The sequence below is a fragment of the Miniopterus natalensis genome, chromosome 2, assembly GCF_054644295.1.
Source record: "Miniopterus natalensis isolate mMinNat1 chromosome 2, mMinNat1.hap1, whole genome shotgun sequence".
NCBI classification, from domain to species: domain Eukaryota; kingdom Metazoa; phylum Chordata; class Mammalia; order Chiroptera; family Miniopteridae; genus Miniopterus; species Miniopterus natalensis.
The window spans coordinates 176227248-176243114 of NC_142082.1; the positions used below are offsets into that span (position 1 = coordinate 176227248).

The following is a 15867-nucleotide window of genomic DNA, read 5'->3' on the forward strand; positions in this document are numbered from 1 at the left end:
AGGATATGTTTTCCTCCCTTCTTCAGATTGCCATTTGTGAAACTCGGTCACTGTGCTCCCAGCTCTTCCTGTCGGGTAACTGACTCTTGTGTTGACTTACAGATCATAAGGCAGCAGTTTCCTCAGTTAACCACCAGAAGACTCGGGACCCGAGGACAGTCCAAGTAAGCACCACGCCCTTCTGCCTGCCGAGGCCCCAGCCCAGGCCTTTCTTCCCCAGCTTTGTCCACAGGCCCGGTGGGAAACTCATGCCTGGTCAGAGCTCAGAGGAGCTTTGGACAGCCGGGCCTCTCTCCCAGGACCCCTGAGAGAGGCTGTCCAACGCCCAGGGCCAGCTGGCCCAGCTGCTTTAAGGAACCCACCTTTTAGCCACCCTGCCTTTAGGCGTTTGTGTAAAATCGGCTTGAGCATTAGTTAAAGGAGCACCTCGTAGCTTTTTGGGCGATCTCCAGGCTACTTGGATTGTTGTACTGAGCGAACTCTCTGCCCTCACAGCATCCAGCGGCCAGAGGAGCAACCTGTCCTAATAAACCCTGAGGGGAGATCGAGTACGCAGGTGCAGCCGTGGGGTGCACAGAGCATCCTGCTCGCCTTTAAGCAGTTCTGTCGGCCAACTAACCACTGTTTGCTTTGCGCTTAGTGTGTGTCAGATGGAGGGCACTGAGCCAGGAGTACGGGAGCAAACAGGCCATGCCTTCATGGAGCATGTGTTCGGGCAGGGGAGGCAGGCGGGGAAAAGACAGTTCGGTTGCCACAAAGAGGGTTGTCATAGAGAATAACACCAGGGGAGTGGCCCAGGACAGCCTTTCTGAGGAGGTGACCTGAGGAGTGTGTGGACACCTGCCTACTAGGTGTGAGTCAATGGGAAGGGAATCTCTGGAGGCCTGTACTGCTCACACTTTACTAAAATCTGGATTTTTAAGACTTGCCTCAGAAGGTGTTCACAAATTGTTGGACTTCAATAGGTGGTCCGTGAAAAAGGTCTGGTGGCCATGTAAGTCTGATAAGCGCTGAGTTTTAAACAGATTCCTTGGTGCAGGACTTCTCAGAACCTTTATTATGCTAATGTGCACAGTGACTCCACTAGAGGGTGCCTTATTATGCAACATTTCTAAGCGTTTTGACATGAAGTTGCAGGTCAGCACATACTGACTTAATAAAATACTGAACCTTCTTAAAAAACAATAGCAAGTACATAAGGCCTCTAAGACTTGTGATGGAGATGATTCAAAGGCAGCATGTCCAGTACTATCCCCCCACTCCAGTACTGTCCCCTCTCTCCCCCTCTCTGCCATTGCTGGGCAGCACAGTCCCATCCTCCCGTGCGAGCTTAACTTTGGAGCCAAGTTAAGGGAAGTGGACGACCAAACTGGGAAAAACCGTTTTTGGTAAAGTTCTGAAAATACCAAGACTGATTTATTCGTGGGGCTCAGAAGCTTTGGGGGTGATTTCCAAAGAGATATACACAGAATTTTTTTAGCCAGGGACATTTTGGAATAAGTTTCTCGTAATCTTCCAAGGTGCCTGCTCTGGAGAGCAACTCTTGTTAATAATGAGAATTCCAGCGTCTGTTTTAAAACGAGGTTTCAGCCTTGGGAAAGGCATAGAAAACAAGAGCCAGATTCTCCCTTTCTCGTTGGCCGGTGAGCACAGCTGCTGGCACCCAAGGGGCAGCTCACAGCGTTGGTGGGACATAGACAAGTAGATGGACGGAGGATGCTGAGTGCGTGGAAATGAATTCTATAGAGTCACTGGCTCCAGTGCATTGTTGCCCATCTCTAAGAGTAGAAATAGGTCGTGAAGAACATAAAAGTTTCCCGTCCTACATACACTTGGAGAAAGATTCCCTCTGTCTACCTCTGAGAGCCTGGGGTTTTTTGTTTTCTTTAACCCCAAGGTTGGCAAATTGGTCAATAGTTCTTTAAAAATTCCATATAATCAATTTCATTGTTTCCTCTCTGTAAGGATCCTCCAACCATTTGAAAGGTAGTAAGAAGCTCTAGTCTCCAATCTGCCGCTTGGTCTTACAGGAAAAAAAAAATCCCTTAGCAAATGTACCTGGACAGAATAAATAGGGGTGGGGCCGGAGGTGGGGATGGCCAGTGGAGGGTGTGTTGACCTGCCCCACAAAGCTGAAATATATAGAAAAATTAAGAAGTGATCAGAGCAGTAACTTCCTGTAGTTGTGGATTTGGGCAGCATACACTCTGCAAAATCAAGAAATGGTCTGATCTGAATTGTGATTGCTCTCTTGGTCTTAAGAAGTCATGAAGGGGAACTTTGTAAAGTCAGGGAGGCTTGTCCTAACTGCCCTCCCACTGCAGGGCGCTTCTAGATCCCACGGAACCGTCCCCTCCCCCTCCCGCTGGGCCAGCTTGGAGCCAGAGAGGCAGTTATGACAGTTGGGAAGTAGAAGGTGCAGGAGACAGATCGGCTCCCCACAGAGAGAACTTTCTGAGAACTGTACCGACCTAAAATGAACTGGGCTGCCTTGGGAGGGCCTGAGTACCTCGTCCCAGGAGCCATACAGATAGAGGCGAGATGCCCACTAAGCAGAAATATCACAGAATGGTACCAGGGGGGACAGGGGTGGGAGAAGGGAAGGTTGTGTGTGCTTGTCTCCCCCCCCCCCCCCGAGAAGCCTGTCCCACAACTCAGATGCTCTCTCATTTGTATTGTGTTGTGACTACCACCAACCATACTTCTATGAGTAGAAAAGAACAGTTAATATGTTGTTGTGTTTCTGAAAGTGAGGTCCATGAATTACTTAGATTGGCACTGCTGTGTGATTGTAAAAAATCTCTAGACCTAAATCAGAACCTTTGGGGGTGGGCCCAGGAGTCTGTATTTTAATATGTTCTGTCAGTGATTCTTACTGTCAGTAGTTTGAGAACCACTGGCGTGGTGGTTAAAAGCACTCTGGAGGTTCAAGTCCTGCCTCTGGCTGTTACTCGCTGGGTGATCTTGGGTAGGTTGTTTAAATTCTCTGGGCCTTAGTTCCATAGTCTATACAATGGGGATGATCATTAGTTCTAGCCTCAAGGGGTTTTTGTGAGATTAAATAAGGCAATTTAGCACCCTGTGAGCTGTTGTGATGGGCCCCCCACTTACAATGGCAGTCACAGCAGCCCCCCCATGGCTGGGGGGCACAGAGCTGGAATGTAATGCAGGTGCTTAACGCAGCTGGCCAGCCGACCTCCAGCTGCTGTGCGTGAGGATTACCTGTGCTGCTTGGGCCCTATTCCCATGCTTTGAATCTGTCATTCTGGGACGGGGCCCAGGAAGCCGTACTTTGGTTATGCTCCAGGAACGGCTCTGACACACACCCAAGTTTATAACACTGTGCAGTGGTGTTAGCACAGCACAGCGGCTTCGCAGGGGACCAGACCTGTGTGCAAGAGCCTGTTCTTCCCGAAACAGCTGCATAGCCCTGAGAAAATGAAGCTTTCATGCCTTCATTTCCCCATCTGTAAAAAGACTGTAATAATCCTCATTTTGTAATATTATCTTACAAATTAATGTGGGTAAAGCACTTTGCAAAGTGCCCGGCACAGAACAAGTGCTCAACAGTTGTAACTAAACTCTAAAATCTATAATCCAGACAAAACGCAGCCTCCTTCCATTAGTCTTCATGGAAAATATTGCTACCATTAAGCCCATTTCATGTTGATAGAAAGCCCTGGTCTTTGCTTTATATTTAGTGTCAATGGAAGCACTGAGTTTATCTTTTTAAACATGCAGTTCTTTCAGACCACCATTTATTGATTAAGAAAAACAGGCCAAATGAACTCCTGTTGGTGGTTTGCAAGCATAAACACACCCTTTTTCTTGGGCCCTTGTAGAGAGGGAGACTCCTCTGCCGTGTCCCTGGGACCACGTTTATCTAACATTTGGCTAGGTAGACGAGACTAGGTACAAATGGAAATTTTTTTCATCCCCCTTTTCTGCTTTGCAAAGTATTTGACTTAACATTTTCTGTAGGAGGCAATTTTGGTTATTTTTACCTGTGTGATTGATGGCTGGCAACCTGGAACCCTGGTTTAATTCTAGACTCCAGAGATGGCAAGCCTTGCAGGAGAGTTAACTCTTCTCGCCCAGGGAGGATGGGCCCCGTCACCCCGGCCTTGCACACCCCTTGCTCAGGAGATCCTGCCTGATAACTGCTTGGGCCTTTCTCTCTCTCTCTCGCTTTGGCCCAGGTACCATTACTACGGCATTGCTGTGAAGGAGAGCTCCCAATATTACGATGTGATGTACTCCAAGAAAGGGGCCGCCTGGGTGAGCGAGACGGGCAAGAAAGAAGTGAGCAAACAGACGGTGGCCTATTCACCCCGGTCCAAGCTTGGAACGCTGCTGCCGGAGTTTCCAAATGTCAAAGACCTAAACCTTCCCGCCAGTCTGCCTGAGGAGAAGGTGACCACATGCGAAGTGTTACTGGGAGAGGGTGGTTTCTCTCTTTCTTTTCCACACAACACGCGCACGTACACACACACACACACACACACTTTCATTGCCAAATGGTGAGTTTAAAAATACAAAGCTAGAAATCTAAGGCAAGTATGGACTTTCATTAATAATGATATATCAGTTCATTAGCTATGACAAATGTCCCATACTAATGTAAGATAACAATAGAGCTCACTGGGCGTGAGGCTAAATGGGAACTCCCTGCACTATCTTCAGAACTTTACTACAAATCTAATATTATTCTAGAATAAAATGTTTATCTGTCTACCTATCAACCTACCTATCTACCTACCCACCTACCAACCCACCAACCTACCCATCTATGATGTTCCTGTCTCATTTCACAAAGGAAGGGCCCCTCTCCTCTAGATGGCTTTTTTATAGGATTAAGCTTATTTTCCTATGTGCTGCAGAGAATATGGTGAAATCATGGTCCCACAGACAGAGAAGATTGTAGGTATAGCGACTCAGTTTGAGCCACAGGGTGTCTGGAGGAAATTATTGGAAACACACATCTGGGGACTTTCCCCTGAGTCATCACATCTCTCACCTGTGGGGCTTCTTCCACCTGTGACCCTGGGAGCTGGGATGTGGTGATGAACGACACGTGAGTCCTTTCCTCAGGAAGCTCACAGCAAATGGGGACAGAGAGAGCAACCTGCGTTTTCCATACAGAGAGTGAATGTTCTGAGAGAGAAACACTCTCTGGTGCTGTGTGAGCACCGAGGAGGGAGCTGAGGGTCGGCAAACATCACCTAATGAGAGTGTGTCTCACTGGGGTCCTGCAGGATGGGTAGGAGTTGGGTGGACTTCATCCCCTCCACAGGGAATAAATGAGTTGAAAATTGGAATTCCAAGGGCAGCAGTAACATGTACTAATGCAGTCCTTTATTGTTGGCCCCTCCCCACCCCCACAGGTTTCTACCTTTATTATGATGTACAGAACACACTGTCAGAGAATACTGGACACTGTAATAAGAGCCAACTTTGATGAGGTAGGTCAACACCCATTGAGCTGTGGACACTCTGTGTTAAAATAGTATAATAAAACTAGCTCCTGTTTCATGAGCTCCTGCTAGGTGCCAGACCTTCTGGAAGCCCCTGATGCACATTTTCAGTTCACTTAGTCCTCATAGTGATCCTGGGAGCCAGGCACCATTGTTGTCTGGTGACTAGCAGTTGGCATGGCCTTTTCCTTGGTCTGACTAGTGAGCTGCATCCTGCCCAGTTGGTCCACTAGGAAGACAGTTTTGTCAGAGTAGCATTACATCCAGAATTATAGATTCCGAAAAACTAAAGGAAACCTTTTCTGTATTTTGGATTTAATTTCTCCTGAGGCTCATCTCCTGTGGTGCATTTGGAGCTGGTTACTGGTATCCTCCATTCTCAAGTCTGGTCCATGTGTCTGTCAAATCCCCCCAGTAGGGGACTGAAGTGGTAATCTAGGAGACTGACTTTAAATAATCACTTTCAATCACTTCCCTCTGATTATTTTACCACTCACGCTTGCAAAGAGTCAGAACTTCTTCCTTCTGCCTAATAATAAGTTTCCACTTGGTAAATGCCTACATGATGCCAGGCATTTTATATAAGTTATGTGATTTCATCCTAACAATAGGTAGACACCATTATCTCCATCTTATAAAAGCTGGAAGCTCACACATATTTAGTCTTGAGCTCCAGATTCTGTTGGCATCTAATTAACCAGAGTGCTGATTTTCTGCCACAGATCTGTTTTCCAAGTCTTAGCTCACCACAACCCACCTGATCGCTCAAGCCACAAACCTTGATTCTTCTCTTTCCCTCGCCCCTCCTGTCCAGTCTGTCGGGAGGTCCTTTCGGCTGTACCTCCCGATCGAAACACTGCCTGTCCATTTCACATCTCATGTCCAAGTATCAGCTCTTAAGCTTCGCACTGTTCCCCTCCTTCCTTTTTCTTCTCGCTCCGAGGGACCAGTACCGTTGGACATTAAACGGTCTAAAATGCAAAGAGTAGGAAGGGAGGTCTGGATAAAACACGCCCTACAAAGGCGGCTCCAGCGACGGAGTGCTGATCAGGGCTCCCTGTGCCTCGTGAGCAGATGCCTGCGGCAGACACTGCTTTTCCACAGATTTGTTTTACCACACACAGCCACTGGTCTTTTCCAGAATTTCTGCTAGGAACTGACTGCTCATATACTAGAAGGGTAGGGCTGCATGCAAGGAAGGCTTAGAAAGGCAAACAGATTCAGAATCTGCCAAGTCTTGGGAATCAGCTGGGCAGAGCTTCCTTCTTGGAGTGGGAAGGGCAGGCAGGGAGGCCCAGTACCAGTGGAGGCCAGTGCCCAGGGACGAGCTGGGATTGAGGGACAACAGAAGGTTCTGTGGAGGGCAAGCTCCTTGTCCAAGAGATGTGGCTCTTTCCAGGCCCAGCCAGACCCACAGTCAGCTACCAGGAGTCCTAATGACAAGTGAGCAGAGCCACAGTGGGGATTCTGGCTGGGTGACATTGAGAACTTGGGCGAGGGTGTGTCAAATGCCTAGGACAGTGCAGGGATTTCTTGGGCCCAGTAGTGGTGGTGCCTCCATGATATAACAGTAATAGCTAACCTTTATTAAGCATCTACTACATGCCGAGCGCTATAACAAGTGCTTTTAAGGAATCTTTACCAAAACCTATGCAGTAAGTACTACCTCTGCTCCCGTTTCCCATGTAAGGAAACTGAGGTGTAGAGATATTACGCACCTGGTTGGTAGTGGGGCCAGGACTGGACTCTGGGAAACAGTCTTCACTCATCTGGATTGTCTGTTTGAATTTTCAACCTGGATGGAAACTTTGTTGTATTTTCACTGTCATGGAATTAATGGAACTGTGACTTAAGTTTCACAATTTACAAATATGACTTTATTCACATCTTTGATCATGTTTTTGGTGATTACCATGTTCCCTCTAGGAAGTCAGGGGACATGCTTTCCCTCCCATTCCCTACTCCCCAAGCCTCTCATCCAGTGTCTGCACCACGAAGTCCAGGCAGGCCATGGATGTCGGAGAAGTGAGATCAGGTCACCAGGCTGGGGTCAGGGTAGCCTGGTGAGAGGAAAGCAAGACCTTACTCCTCAGAGGGGCCTGAAGGACACTATATGCAGGTCCCTAGGGCAGGGGCAGAAAACTGGGAAGTAAGCAGCAGTTGAAGGAGAGACGGGTCTCAGGAATGGGGTACTGGGGCAGAAGCCCATTTACCATGTGAAGAACAAACGAGCCACGAGACTGATTGGTGGAGAGACAAGCAGACATGGGTCTATGTCATCAATTCCCTGACTTGCTGTTTGGCTTGGGACAAGTAGGTTAATGTCTCTGCAGAATGGGAGTAATGATTCTCAGCTGTAGTAGTAGTATGAGTGTTAAATGTGAGAACCTGTGCAAAGTACCTGGCATATAGTAGGCACTCAATAAATAAAGCTAATGCCAATAATAGTACCACCTCCAAAGTATTGGGCTGGGTACTAAATTATCTCCTGCATTGGGTCAGGACTGACATGGGGAACCAGGGATGTGGTGATGCTGTAGGTGGGAGAGCGCCCGTCTGTGGAGAAAATAATACAATGGTCCAGGAACCAAGTGGAGCCCATGAGATCACAAAAATTCAATTATTCCCCAACTTCAAGATGAGCCACTCCCCAATGTTGGCGGAAGTCTAGATATTTTTTAATGTTACTCTATATACAGCCTAAGCGTCTTCTACCATTTCTCTTCACTTCCCTTATCTTGTCCCACCCCTCTACCCCCTACTCTACTTTCTCCCTGACCTTCAAGTCACACACTGAAAGACACAGGGGTCGGCGCCCTCAGGGGGTTCTCTGCTTGGACATTCCCTCTACCACTTGTTCATCAACAAGGCAGCCTGAGTTCCTGCTGGCATCGTATTAATAACACCCCCTGTCAGAGTGCCTGCCTCATTTCTGTTCTGTGCCAGTGGTTGGGGTTGGAGTGCCACGTAGCTTACCCACCAGATGTGACCATCTAGCATCCCATAATGGCACCAAAGGGCCAGGGCTCTTTGGGGAAATGGAGGAATTTGGATATGAAGAGGGCCTTGCACTTTCTCCAGTTTTTGGGACGCAAGTTTGAATCAGGAGATTTTTGCTTGTGGTACCTACTCTCTTCCCTTCCAGCCCGCATTCCTCTTACCAGCAACTCACAGCCGTCCCCTTTCTGTCCGGAACACCCAGGGGGCCCTGGGGCACCAGTGGGCCCAAAGAATAGTAAATTCAAGTAGTCTGAGCTTTTTAAAAACAATATCCCACCTTCCCTTCCTTAAACTCTCCCCAGACCGCAGTAGGCATGACGGGGCTGACGGGTTCACCTGCTACCCCTCTCCCAGGCAGAAGAGACCCCAGGCTGCCAGGCCACGTGGTTCTCCAGCAGTGGGCATGCGGCACACATGGGCAGGGGGGCCTGGGACAGGAGGGCCGTTCAGGGCATCCTGAGCCACACCGGGCTGGCCGGCCAGGCCTTGGCCGAGTCCCAGGGTTCTGCTGGGAGGGCCCTGTGTGACCTCACGCTTCTCTCTTTGGGTCGATACAGGTTCAGAGCTTCCTCCTGCACTTTTGGCAAGGAATGCCACCCCACATGCTGCCCGTGCTGGGCTCCTCCACGGTGGTGAGCATCGTCGGCGTGTGCGACTCCATCCTGTACAAAGCTATCTCGGGAGTGCTGATGCCCACGGTGCTGCAGGCGCTCCCTGACAGGTGGGCACGCTCCTCGTCTCCCCCATGGCTGGCCCCCAGCACTTACTGGTCCCGCTTCTCTTTTATTGACTCAAATCATGCACTGTCTGGGGGTCCTCCTTATAAATACTATTAATATTGTACTTTTTAAAATGAAATTTAGAGAAAAATGTTCAGAATTCAAACTGTATAATATGATGTACAGTGAAAAGCATCCCCCACTCTTTTTCTCCAGACACTCAGGTCCCCTCCCCAGAGCATCAAATATAATTTCCTTGGGGGTCTATCCAGATCTGCTATGCACATGTAACTGATACACATAATATACTTTTTCTCACCGAAACAGTGATACACTATCTATACTGTTCTGTACCTTGCTTTAAAAAACAAATATCGGTGATCAGGTTGGACTTGCCCATCCAAATGCTCTCTCCACTGTGCTGCTTGCTGCCCTCTGCCCTGGGGGCGGACCACATGGAGCTCTTCTCGGGGCTCCCTCTCCCCAGGCTGCCACCTGGGACCAGCTAATGGGGGGAGTCTGGTCAGGAGGGAGATCAGAGAGAGAAAAGAGAGGGAAGTCAGGAGACTGACTCTGCCTCCCTCTGTGTGAGGCTGCCTCAGGCTTGTCATGTCCCGCCTCCCAAGGGGCTCTGCTGCCTTCCAGGTTGTCCTTTGGGCGTGGAGGTGGGTCAGAGCCCTCTACCCCAGGTTGAAGCAACCTCCTTTATGGGTTCCTCTTTGCTTGTCTACACCTTTATGACTTGTCCCTTGTAAATAAACTCTCCTATTTCTAGTGGCATTTGTTTTCTGTTGGGACCGTTACAGAGAGCATCCCACATCAGTCAGTCTATAAAGAGCCTTTTCCCCTTTTTCATACCTGTGTACTGTTCCACTGTATTGAATTTAATCAGTGGTCTGATATTCCTAGTCTTGTCCTACTACAAGCAATGCTGTGATGAATGATATTTGAAGTGCATTTTTTACGTGGTGAAATGCATTCATTTCCTAGGACTAAAAGTGCCACAAACCAGGTGGCTTAAAATAGAAATTATTCCCTCACAGTTCTGGAGGCCAGAAGTCTGAAATTCGGGTGTTGGCAGGGTTGGTTCCTTCTGGAGACCTCGAGGAGGATCTGTTCAAGGTCTTTCTCCCAGCTCCTGCTGGTTGCTGCGAAGCCTCAGTGGGCCTTGGCTGTAGACAGATCACCCAGGTGTCTGCCTCCAGTCTTCACATTGGCTCCCACTCTGTGGGTCTCGCTGACTCTTAAGGACACTTATCATTGGACCTGAGGCCCACCCAATTAATTCAGGGCTTCATCTCAATAAGATCCTTTATTTAATCATGTCTGCAGAGGCCCTTTTTCCAAATAAGTCACCTTCATGGGTTCTGGGTAGACATATATTTGGGGGACCACCATCCACCCTACTACATGGAATATATGTATGTGTAGGATATATTCCTGGGGCTGAATTCCTGGTTCAAAGGACATGTGACTTAAACTTTTCTCAGTAAACTTTTAATTTGCATTTCTCTTACGATGAGTGAGGTTGAATATATCTTCATATCTTTAAGAGTGATTTTCATTTTCTCTCCCATGAATTCTCTGTTGTTACCCTTTGACTGTTTTTCTCTTTGGTAGTTGATATTTTTCTCATTGATTTTTAGGAGCTCTTTATTTATTAGGGATATTAACCATTTATCTATAATAACAGTTTCAAGTATTTTTTGTTTGTCTTTGCTATACAGAAAATATGTTTGTGTAGTTGAATTTGTCAGACTTTGTTTTTATGCCTTCTGGATTTTGTATCATAGTTTTAAAAGCCTTCCGCTTTCTAGTTATAAAGTAACTTCCCCATGTTATCCCCTAACTTTATGGTTTAATTTTGTACTTCTGAATTTTTGTCAATTTGGAATTCAACCCGGTGTAAGATGTAAAGTATGGCTTCATTTTCCCCCCCAGCAGCCATCCTGTTGTCCCAATACCAGATGTTAATTATTCCAACTTTTTTTCACAGATTTGAGATGCCTTCTTTTTTCTATAGTAAATTTTATAGGTATTTGGGGCTATTTCTAGACTTCCTATCCTATACAGTGTCCCAGACCAACAGTATTTTCTGCCCTTCCCTGGCCACTTGAGGCTTTTGTTCCATAAGGGAGAGCCATCCGGGTAGGGCTTCATGCAGTGCCTGCTGCCCTCCTCCAGGCCTGCACCTCAGAGACGGGCTGTCTCCTTTCTCCTCTCCTGCCCCAAGTCCTTCTGAGCATCTGGCCAGCTCAGACCCCCACCCCTTCCTTTCCAGCTCTGTAGAGCATATTGAAATATGCTTTCCGGTGAATAAGTGACAGTGTCATAGAGATAACCATGAGTCATGCACTCTTACTTGTAAGAAACGTAGATCATTCTCAAACTTGGGCTTTTTGCCTCTCGTGACCTCCCAAGGGATGCTGGAACAGTGGTCGTTAATAACGACTGGTTTAGCAGACATAAGAAGCGTGTTTATTGGGGAGGGTGTAGGAGATGGGTGGGCAGGGAGGATAAGACATCAGTGAAGCAAAGAGAAGCCTGAGATTCTAAACCCATGGCCAGGCCCCTGACCTTTCAAGCAGCAGAAGGCCCTGGTCTGGGCACAAGGAGTCATGGCGTCTCAAGGTCATGCGCTGTGTGGGCATTTTCATCACCTGGTCTGCAGTAAGGTAGCGGTGGTAACCCTGGGCTCTGGGACCAGGTAGAGCTGGACTTAAACCTTGGCTCTTGCACTTACTTGCTGCATCCCCTTGGGCAAATAACTTCTCTGGGCCTCAGCTTCTTACCTCTTTGCTGGGAATGTCAATAGCACCTACTTGCTAGCGAGGAGTAAATATAAAATGTGTGTGAAGTGTTCAGTGCAGTGTCAGTTGTGCTCGTTAAAAGGTTGCTGTATTGTCACTGCTTTGCTGTTGTACCAGCATCACTGCTGGAGGTCATTCAGGCACTTTCAAGTGTGGAATTAGGATGCAGGAGGAGGGCGGAAGCTGGAGCCACAGATGTGGGAGCATCTGCTCCAAGGTGAGGAGAAGGGGTGTCAGCAGGAGTGCAGGGCGGGCCCCGGGAGCACCAGCCTGGGGAGGGGCTCAGAGGAAGTAGAGCCGGGGAAGGAGACCAGATAAGTCAGCAGGGAGAAGGTCAGGCCGTGGGGTGTACACTGCTGGAGGAGAGCATGTCAGAAAGCAGGGTGTGGTCAGCACCACCTGCTGCTGCAGGAAGGTGGGTGGGCTGGGAGGCACCTCTCAGACCAGGTGACCAGACAGGCCAGCTCCTTCTGCGCTCGAGCAGGAAAGCCTGAATGTTTAGGTTACTCCTAAAAGTCCCACAGCCCCACGTCTGAGTCCCAAAACAGAACCCTTTCCAGGCCGAATCCTTCCTTGCTTTCCTTCAGCTTAATAAAGTCAAACAATTGCACCTAGTGAAAGGCCCCATCCTGCTGCTTACTTTCTGCTCCTAGACAAAGGCCAGCTCCCCCATTCCAGCAGCAAGTAATTCCTCCTGGATATATGTCGTGGATGGAGAACAGCAAGTCCCCCGTCCCTGACGATCCGGCTGCCGTGGGAGGCTCACTCTAGACACACCCTAGGTTCTGACCTGTGTTAAGAGCTTCCAAACGTTCTGAGATGTCTCAGAAGTCGGATCCAATGTGCAACTAACTGATATCATATTTGAACCTTTGCTTTATTTTTTTAATTATTGAATTTATTGAGGTCACACTGGTTCAAGGATTATACAGGTTTCAGGTGCACAGTTCTACCACATACCATCTGTACACGGGACTGTGTGCTCGCCACCCCAAGTGAAGTCTCCTTGAACTTTTGCTTCACTACACGGGCAGGGCTTTGGTTTCACTCAGAATTCGACATTTATTCAGCACCTCCCGTGCCTCAGGCACTCTGCTGGGCATGGGGCGCACAGTCCCTTTCCTTTCAGGAAGATGTACTTCATTCTTTCCTTACACACCCACATTCACTCACCAGGAATCCTGTTGGTTCTGCCTTCAAGATATTTTAATCTGACCATATCACATTATTTCCAGTTAGCACCCTCACCCGCCCTCTTGCCTGGACTATTGCAGTAACTCTGCACAGATCTCCCTGTTCTGTCCTTGTCTTCCTACAGTTGATTTTCATCACAGGAGCCAAAGTAATCTTTAAAACATATGGCAGGATGGAGAGTGCTGAGATAGTGGGGGAAGCTGAGAAACTGGGGACAGCGGCAATTTCACATATTGTAGTCAACACTGAACAAACCTTTGAAGTTGGCAAGGAAGGGAGCCAGGCTGCTATCTGGGGAGCAGCTTTCTAGGCAGAGGGAGCAGCGAGTGCAAAGGCCCTGGTGAGGCTGGCAAGGGCCTAAAGAAACAGAGAGGGGACTGGTGCCCATGGGAATGGAGTGAGCCGGGGGCAGGGGACAGGAGCTGAAATCAGAGAGATAAAGGGGGACATTTGGGTAGGGCCTGGTGGGAAATATATCTGAGTTCTGTGTACCTGGGGATTGGGAGCCATTCATTCATTTGTTTCACTTAACGAACATTTCTTATGTGCCTGCTAGGTGTGTGGCACTATGCCAGGTGCTGAGGATACAGTGGGACATACAGTCTAGTGGGAAAGATGGACATTGATCAGATAGTCACACAAGTTAGTGTATGGTTACCAACTGTCACATCTGCAGTACCCTCGCAGAGGAGTCATTGGGGGCTCTGACCTGGTCTAGGGGATTCAGAGAAAGTTTCCTGTGGAAGCAACATTTGGTCTGAGATCAGGTGTAGGTAAGGAGGGGTGGGATGCTCTTGGATGAAGGATGCCAAGGACACGGGCCCTGAGGGAGCAAAAACCTGGGCAGAGGCCAGTGGGCCTGAAATGCGGACGAAGGGAGGAAATGCTCAGTAAGGCTGGAGAGGAAAGTAGGCTAGAATGTGAGCTTTGGTGGTCCTAGTGAGGATGTTGGCTTTTACCGTAAAGTAACGAGAAAGCTCTGAGGAGTTTTTAACCACAGGGGAAATAGGTCAGGATTGCAAGTGCTGGGCAAAGCCCTCTGGTGCCGTGGAGGATGGGCTGGCGGCCTGAAGGTGAGCAGGCCAGGGGAGACTCTGGAAGCTGTTGTGGGGGCCCCGGTGAAGGATGGGGACAGCTTAAAGTGGGAGACAAGGGAGGAAGCTGGGTGAGGCTGCGAGGTAACTTGAAGGTAAAATCTGTGATACCCGTCAGTGGGAAGAGAGACTATTTGAGTCTCAAACTAGTTGCACTAAAAGAAGAACAGCCAGATATTATAAGCTTCATAATGTGATGCAAGGGGCAGCCACCTACCAAGTTTTCTTCCCTACAAAAAATAAAAATCGTAACTGAATGTAATCAAGTCTTTAGACCTAACTGCTAGTTTATAGAAAACACATAGGTTAAATGCACCACGAGGAGAAAATCAGAATGTGAGACATTGCAGGGAACAAAGAGCGTGAGGGAGCCCTAAACCAGTGGCATGGTGTAGACTGAAGACATAGGAAAGGCAATGTTATGTGTTTTATGCAATGTGTGGACCTTGTTTGGATCCTGATACTAACAAGCTAAAAGATTTCTTTGAGATCGAGAAATTTGAGTGCAGACTGGGCTTTAGAAAATGTTAAAGAAATACTTTTCATTCTGTTAGGCACACTAATGGCATGGTGATAAATTAAAATGGCAAAATGTTGCTAATTATTAAAGCTGAGTCATTGATATTTGGAGGTTCATTATGCTTTCTCTCTATCCTGGGGTATGTTTGAAATTTTCATAATAAATGAAGTTATTAAAAACAAAACTTCATGGAAAGTGGAGTTCCCACTGAAGTAGGGAACACGAGGAAAGAGCCGGTTCTGACGGGGAAATGATGAGTTCAGTTTGCACAGGTTGAGTGGGACGTGAGTTTGGCGTGGGACTTCTGAATGGAGGGTCCTGCGTGCAGTTGGTGGGAGTTTTGAGGACCTCTGCTCTGGAGATGTGGCAGTGAGTAGATGGTGACTGCCGTGTGGGCTCGGAGAAGCTACCCAGGGCAGGAATCAAGAGTGGTAAGGGGCCCAGGCTTAGCCTTGAAAGAACTGGAAGATGCAGTGGCCAGGCAGAGGGGGCTGAGCGTTGTGACTGAGGAGGAGCCAGAGGATGGGGTCACACATGCCAAGGGAAGTAGATGTTTCCAGCAGGAGGAAGGGCTAACAGAGCCTGATGCCGCCAAGATGCCAGGCAGGACGAGAGCCAAAATGAGTCCATTGGGTTTGCGTCATGGATGGAGGCTGCCATGTGGTTGAGGGACAGGAGTGAGGTCAAGAGTGAATGGGAAGTGACGCAAAGGAGACGGGGTGTCTAGACGAGCTTGAAGCCGTATGTCTGTGAAGAGGAGGAGAGGGTGGTGGCTTGAGGAGTGAGGAGATGAGAGGGTTTTGTTTTGAAGGGGAGCCACTGTAGGGTGCATTAGGATGGAGAGAGGAGTGGCCCAGGCCGAAGGAAGAGGTGGGCGTTAGGCAGAAGTGGTGGCAGGAGGGGATGAGATAGGGGCTTGACCCCTTGATTCTGTGGAGAAGTAGGAGGTGATGCCGCCTGCTGGTGGAGTGGGAGGGTTTGGGGGCTGGAGGTGGGAGTCTTGGGAGAAGGCTGGAATTTGCCGCGGAAAAGGGTAGAATGGCTGAGCAGAGAAAC

The 15867-nt window shown here is 48.5% G+C and overlaps 1 protein-coding gene across 1 annotated transcript in view; it reads left to right on the forward strand.

Annotated features, from left to right (window-relative positions):
• RFX4 (regulatory factor X4) overlaps positions 1 to 15867 on the forward strand; it is a 119441-nt gene that overhangs the window by 60789 nt on the left and 42785 nt on the right. Inside the window, exons 5-8 of the mRNA XM_016223239.2 lie at positions 103 to 164; positions 4200 to 4413; positions 5385 to 5462; positions 9032 to 9195. Of these exons, the coding sequence (XP_016078725.1) occupies positions 103 to 164; positions 4200 to 4413; positions 5385 to 5462; positions 9032 to 9195 (518 nt within the window). The remainder of the gene's footprint in view (positions 1 to 102; positions 165 to 4199; positions 4414 to 5384; positions 5463 to 9031; positions 9196 to 15867) is intronic.